The following is a 7,006-nucleotide window of genomic DNA, read 5'->3' as shown; positions in this document are numbered from 1 at the left end:
TATATTCATAAACAATATGGCGCAAAATATAAGAAAAACAAAATTGCAACTGTATAGCACTAATATAACAATCAAAGCATAAGCTAGAATAATGCAAAAGCAAAACATGACAAGCCAAGACTTGAAAAATAAACCACTTGATAAAATATAGTCATTGGGTATTTAATTTAGAGGGCGAACTGAGTGCGGTCGTATGACTCGAATGAATACAAATCGAGGCCTCAGCATATATATACCCGACGCCCCGCTAATGAAGCATTGTGACAAAGTGTCACAAACACCCAAAAATGAGGTTACGTAACCCATGATAAATACATTTATATTCTAATTCGCTCACCCGCTCAACCGAATATAAAACATTTATCATGTAATAAGCAACCACTTATAGGGTGTGTCAACACGAGCCGTGTACGAGGCGAACTAAAAGAACGGGAAATAAATTAAATACCCAATGACAAAGAAACTGACAATAAAGCAAGAATATTATCCTTTATGTAGCCATCCTTAGCTTTATCTGACTTCCAACGACCGTGTCTCTTAAACAAACGATCAGAAATCTGGGCATTTGCTGCAGCAGAGGCGCCTCCCGCTCTAAGGCTATGAAGACCATAATCTAGTTTGGAAAGGCCAACGGCCTCAAAAGCAGAAAGCACTATCTCGCGCGCCCTGGAATACGACAATGGAGCAGAGCCGCGAAAACTGTAAGATCCATAACTGCTGCGAAAAGTAAGAGGACGGAAAATATAATCTTCACTGTCTTCCAAAAATGAAGCTACTGCAAAATAACGAAGAGTTAACGTTACAGGACAAGTAGGCTTAAGAGTTTTAGCAATGACCACCCAAGCCCCATCTCTATAAATGTCCGTCTTGCTACGTTGAACAAAAATTCTCATGAAGGAATCTTCAAATAGAAAATCACACCTGCGCAATTGAACTAACTCGTTAAAGCGGAAAAACCCCGCGTAACCCAAAACACACAAAATGAGCAAACGTAAATCAGACAAACTAGCGGAAGCAGAGCCATAATGTGCAACCAAGCGCTGAATAACCTCAGGCGTTACTGGTTCTTTCTTTTTGACTGGAACACTGAGAAGCCTTTTGGCAGATTCTATTAATTGAGAAACAAAAGGTGAATTACATGGGTCGGGTTGGCCCGCTAAATCATGAAACCACTTAAGCCCGTAGTGAACTTCATCAATAATACTACAAGAAACCGATTCATAAATCAGACTAAGAAAAAACAAAGAAACATAAATACTAGAAGCGGGAAAAATTTTAATCTCTTTGAACTGAGAAGCCCACTTCCTCCATGAATTGAAACCTCTTTCATATTTCTTGGCGGTGTTAGCACTTTTGCTCTTTAGCAGCACTTCAGGGAGATCCTGACTTAATGTCTTAAGGCGACTGTCTTCCACATGTTGAAAACTAGGCTGCAAAGCCCCTCTGACAAAATCTGTGAGAACAACGATAACATTGCAAAAATAAATAAATATAACTTGCAATATAAAAGTTCTGTACAACTCTGCACAAACGCCACTCGGCGACAATTGAATCAATGAAGTAGAAAACAAGCCACTCGGCAAACTAGTTTCATTCGAAACACAGTCATGAAACAAGCTAACAAAAACTCTCTGAGCTCCTAAGGATAGTCGTTGACCAGTGAGAACAAAATCACTGCAATCAGAAGCCACTCGGCATAAAGGCACCATGCCTAAGAATAAGAAACGTAACAGCTAGCGTCAAATCTGACAGCTAGAACTGCACTGTTAAACTTATGAGAGCCAATAAGCGAATCCTTATAACAGCCAAGGGCAAATATCCCCGAGGGATCTGGAAAGTAAATGGACTCAACAACGTATGGTTGATGCTGGAGTGGGCTTGCAAAAAGAAATGGCCAAAAAGCATTAGACGGCCAGTAAGGGACCACTAAAGTCCCATAGGCGCGGCATGCAAGGAGATGTTGGATAACCCTTGTGATACAATGAACCGGCGGAACGAGCCAATTATTCTCTGCTGTCCACGAAACTGAAAAAGCATCAACAGCCTCTGTGCCCGGTACACGAAACCTAGAATTAAATCTAGGGAGATGGGCATTGGATGCATTAGCAAATCTATCAACAGTATGGGGGCCCCATACTAGATCTAAATGGGCAAAAAACCACTGGGTAGTATACCAATCGTCGAAATCGATAATGTTGCTAATCTCATCAGCACAAACATTAAGCTCTCTGGGAACCCATTGAGGGACAAACTGAACATGAAAAATCCGACAGAAATCAAAAATCTCAAGCGCGATAGAATGCAATTCTGCGTTAGGACTCCCTATCTCAACTATACGAACAGCCCCTTGATTGTCAGAGTGCCATTTAACTGACTTGCCCTGAACCGAATCCTTGAACGACGTTAAAGCAAAATGTACAGCTTTAAGCTCTCTCCATGTAGAGCTCTTTTTAGCCTCACATGGACTCCACATACGATGACATACTTCCTCAGTACCAACAAGGAACGCGCCACAGGCTACGTTACTAGCGTCTGAAAAACTAAGCAAAAAAGGCGCCTGGTAAGGCACTATAGCTCTAGAATTAAGACTAACAATATTGTTTTTCCAGAAAAATATTTCTGAAAGACAATCGTTATGATGCCCGACATTGAACCGGGAATCCCATGAAGATCTGGATTCTATAACCTTGTACAAAAACCGGGTCTTAAGACGAGTCAAATTACCCAATACCGGTGACATTGACATAACGTGGCCTGCGATCGAGGCACAATCCCGAGCAGTAACATACGGGGCAGATAGAAGGAATTTCTCTATAAGGGCAATGAAATTGGAAATACGCCTGTCGATAATAGAAAACGAACCAGAAAAAAGATTCCAGTTCAGACCCAACCAGACAAGCGACTGCGTAGGCTCCCAAAGTGATTTACTGGAATTCGCAACAAACCCTGCATTACTCAACGATGTCTGAACAAAAAACGAGTGCTCTTTAGTAATTTGCATAGATTCACCCTTACCACACCCGTCATCGAGAAACACAACTATCTTAATGCCACTAAGCCTCCAAAACTTAACAAGCGGCCTGAGGCATTTGGTAAAAATGTACGGGGCCGAACTAAGCCCAAAAGGTAGAACTGTAAAACAAAAATATTTGACAGTACCAGAAAAAACCCAGGAAAATCCTAAAAATGTCTGATGATCTGGGAAAATATCAAAATGGTGATAGCCAGACTTAAGATCAAAACTGAAAAGGAAATCACCCTTGTTGACATATGATAACAAGACCCTCCAATCTTCGCACTTGAACTTTTGCTTCCAAATAGACTGGTTGACATGTCTCAAATCAAGAATAAGCCTTTTCTTGCCTGACGATTGGATTGACACAGAGAGCGGGTTAACAACATGTGGGACAAAAGGTACCTCAACAACCGAGTGATTACCAACTAATTCAGATATAGCCGACTCGACAAAAGACGCATTATCCGAAGCTGACTTATTGTTATTCAAAAACGCCCTGCAAGGGGTACTAATAAAAGGGATGCGATATCCGAACTTAATAGTATCAGTAACAAAGTTATAAGCGCCAATGGTATACCAATAATCAAGCTTAGCCTTAAGTCTGCCCTTGAGTACAGGCAATACAGAATTCTGTTCGTATTCAAATAGATTGCGATCGTAATCGAAATCGACTAATGAACTAGAATCAATCTCTCTTAAAAATTCTAAATTGGAAAGATCCATTATAACAAGATATATGAATACTTAACTTAAACGCCAAGTTCTTGGGAAAAACTTTCATTTACCTCCAGCGTTTGAGGAGAAACCAGAATTCGTCTGGCTGGAACTTGAAGATCTTGGTTGAGAGTTACCACGGCACTCGGACCTCCAATGACCTTGCTGACCGCAGGCGAAACAAATATCACCAGGCTTTGCTTTGCTAACAGACGTATAGGCACGAGAAGTGGAAGCAAAGTTGAAAAGACGCTGGCCAGCAAATGAAGTGGTGGTGGCAGAAGGTTGGCTTTGCTTGACTGCGGACTTCCCTTTCTGCTGTTGACGATCTTTACGTTTGCGAAGGGCTCTCTGCTCTGCACGCCGAATACGCTTCTCGTCCTCCGATCCACTAGCCAATTCGTCAGATAGATACTCGTTAACCAAATCCCAACCAGCGGCGGATTTATCTGCCAATCTGATAAGCTTGTTGCGTTTCTTGATGTCAGAATCCAATTCTTCTAGGCAACTGCGAACGACTTCAAGTTTCCTTTTACCTAGAGCGGTGGAAGCCGATTGAACCTTCTCCGCAAGGCCAGAATTGAAGTAGAACTGCTTTTTGTTCCCTTCAAACTTGAAGGAAATTTTGGACTCTTCTTTCAGCTTCTTAGCAATAGAGTCGCTGTTGCATAAGGAATCTTCCTGGATGTCTCTCTTTAACGCGGTCAACTTCTTGTCAAAATAATCTTTAAAGAGAGCGAACGTCGAGGCTAAATCAGTAGACTGCTCAGACGTAGAAGGCGGAGTAGAAATCTGCTGCGAAGCGTCGCCACGAGGAACCTCGACATTTGGTTCATCGACGTTTTCGGTGTCAGACATAATTTAGAGGGCGAACTGAGTGCGGTCGTATGACTCGAATGAATACAAATCGAGGCCTCAGCATATATATACCCGACGCCCCGCTAATGAAGCATTGTGACAAAGTGTCACAAACACCCAAAAATGAGGTTACGTAACCCATGATAAATACATTTATTTTTTATATTTTTCTTTTTATCCATGATAATGAAGCTATGGTATCCTTTGATATTACCTCCCTATTCACATCAGAAAGACATCAGAAAGACGATCTCTGCACTCCAGACTGAACAAAATTAGACATTGATGACGCTCGCAGTCTCTCTGTTAAACATTATCCTGCGGTCCAACAAATTATTTTGTTTACTAATGACAAGATCTATAAACAGATTCATGGCTGTGCTATAGGCAGCCCTGCTATCCACCCTCGAATTTCTTTCACCATTGAACATGAAAGCAATTGTCTCGTCTTGGTGAGCTAAAGCATCAAGCATTATTCGAGTATTTTAGTGGCTTTTTTCCATGGAAAACTACCCTTCTTAGAGAAAACATTTTTTTTTTACACTGGGTTTTGCCATTCACCAGCCTCCCCCCTCCGGCTGATACATATATGAACAAGAGCTAGAGGACTTGTTTTATATCACTATGACGGGAATGATGAATAATAAATCACGTGACCATGATTATGTTTTTCTGGCAGTGCCGATCCCCCACGGCAACAGCGGGGCATTTGCTTACGTTCCCAACCCCGGGGGTGAGGTATTCGCAATTTTACCGCGGCCCGGGGTGGGGCATTTGCATTTGCGTACCCCGGGAGGCGACCCGTGGGCATTTGAAACGCAAGGTTTTGAACCATGGAGTGATAGTGACCGCACGCGGTAACTATTAATCGATGTAATCAATGAGTAAGCAATGTGTAATCGATGGCTAATCGATAGGCCACAAAATTTTCAGTCATCGATTAGTAATTAATCCCGGGAATTAATCGCAATGATTAGTCATTCATGACATTGATTAGTCAAAGACCGATATAATCTCGTAATCGATGTCATCAAGGAGTAATAGATAGGCCACAACATTTTCGTTCATCGATTAGTCATGGATTACCTCTTGATCATCGCCAAAAACCAATGACTAATCAGTTGATTACTAATTGTTAGCCACCGGATTACTCATGGATGTCATTGATCATCGCTTAGTTACGTCGCGTAAATATGTGATGGAGGCGTTTATGGGCCAAGACGTGAACTTCATTGCGGTCCATTGCAGATTGGCTAGTCCAACAAGGACTAGAGAACTCGTGGATGTTCTTGAAGGTACAGTGTTTTCTCAATTTTAGTCTATTTTTCATTGTTTGTTACTCTAAAAGCAACAATTAGAATTATATATTTATATCACCCATCGATCGAAAACAATCAACGCGGCGACTACGTGAATACGCACTTCGCATTCAATATAATGAACATGAAACTTAACACAGAGTGCACTTAAATTCTTAGGTTTCCGAATTTAAATGAGGTGATCTTCAAGACAGAAACTTGGTTTTAAGATGTAATGAATCTTCTCACAGAAAACTTTGAATGCGAGCGGTATACTGGCGCCTTTCATCTCTCCCGACTGGGGTGCGCACGTCCACTGCAATCCCGGCGCGCATTTACTAGTAAACTTATATAACATTTAGTATTAAAATTCCCACAGCTCCCTGACTTGCAAAAGATATTTTTAAAAAGGCTTTGAAGGCAGTGGGAATTTAATATACAGCTGTATATAAGAATTTGAAACTTGTGTTATGTGTGTGTTGAATAAAAGGTGAGAAAATTGCGAGAAAATTGAAGACCTTTAAAAAATAATTACAGCGAGACGTGACGATTGAGCTACAAAATTAACCGCGTGGAAATCTTGCCCTTGCATTTCTCTCTCCTCCGCGGAGGCTCCTTCAAAAAGGAGCAAAAAATTCTCATCGTTATTTCACTCTCCCCAGTCCTTTATTTGTTTCCGCTCGAGCGCGAAGGGGGTCTCTGTAGAGGAGAGAGCTTGCATTTACAAACTACTGTGTTGGTCCTGGAGACGGGGCATTTGCTCTGTTTCTTCGTCCCCACCTCGGGGCATTTGGACTGCTTAAGTGTGTGTCTCCACCCCGGGGAATTTGCCTTAAAAAATGCTAATGCACAGAGGTTAGCCGGGAGGGTGGGGGGGCTCGTCACTGCTGCTTAAAAAAAAATGTGCATAAAAAATAAGAAAAGACTGTTTGGGATGAGGTCATTACTTGTCAGTCAAAGCTGGTAAGTTTTTTTGTGAGTCGGAGTTTACTAAATCACTTTAGGATATACTAAAGGACTTTAAGGAAAGTTTTTGCAGATGCCACACCATATTACTGTCAAGTTCTCCAGTAACTTTACTGTGTGAGCGCGACGCGCATCTCGGAGTTTTGGCGAACGC

At 41.7% G+C, this 7,006-nt stretch overlaps 1 protein-coding gene across 1 annotated transcript; it reads right to left on the bottom strand.

The window, feature by feature from the left end:
* Positions 1-2,367: 2,367 nt before the first annotated feature.
* On the bottom strand, positions 2,368-4,736 carry LOC146478199 (uncharacterized). The gene is made up of 2 exons (XM_085112918.1): positions 3,802-4,736; positions 2,368-2,540 (listed from the first exon to the last, which is right to left on the bottom strand). The coding sequence occupies exons 1-2, from the start codon at positions 4,586-4,588 to the stop codon at positions 2,518-2,520; spliced, it is 810 nt and encodes a 269-aa protein (XP_084969044.1). The 5' UTR covers positions 4,589-4,736; the 3' UTR covers positions 2,368-2,517.
* Between the last annotated feature and the right edge of the window lie 2,270 nt (positions 4,737-7,006).

The sequence above is a fragment of the Pavona decussata genome, unplaced genomic scaffold (assembly GCF_977016875.1).
Source record: "Pavona decussata unplaced genomic scaffold, jaPavDecu1.1 SCAFFOLD_67, whole genome shotgun sequence".
In the NCBI taxonomy this organism is placed as follows: domain Eukaryota; kingdom Metazoa; phylum Cnidaria; class Anthozoa; order Scleractinia; family Agariciidae; genus Pavona; species Pavona decussata.
Note: the sequence above shows the minus strand (reverse complement) of the source record. Positions and strands in the feature narration are given on the sequence as shown.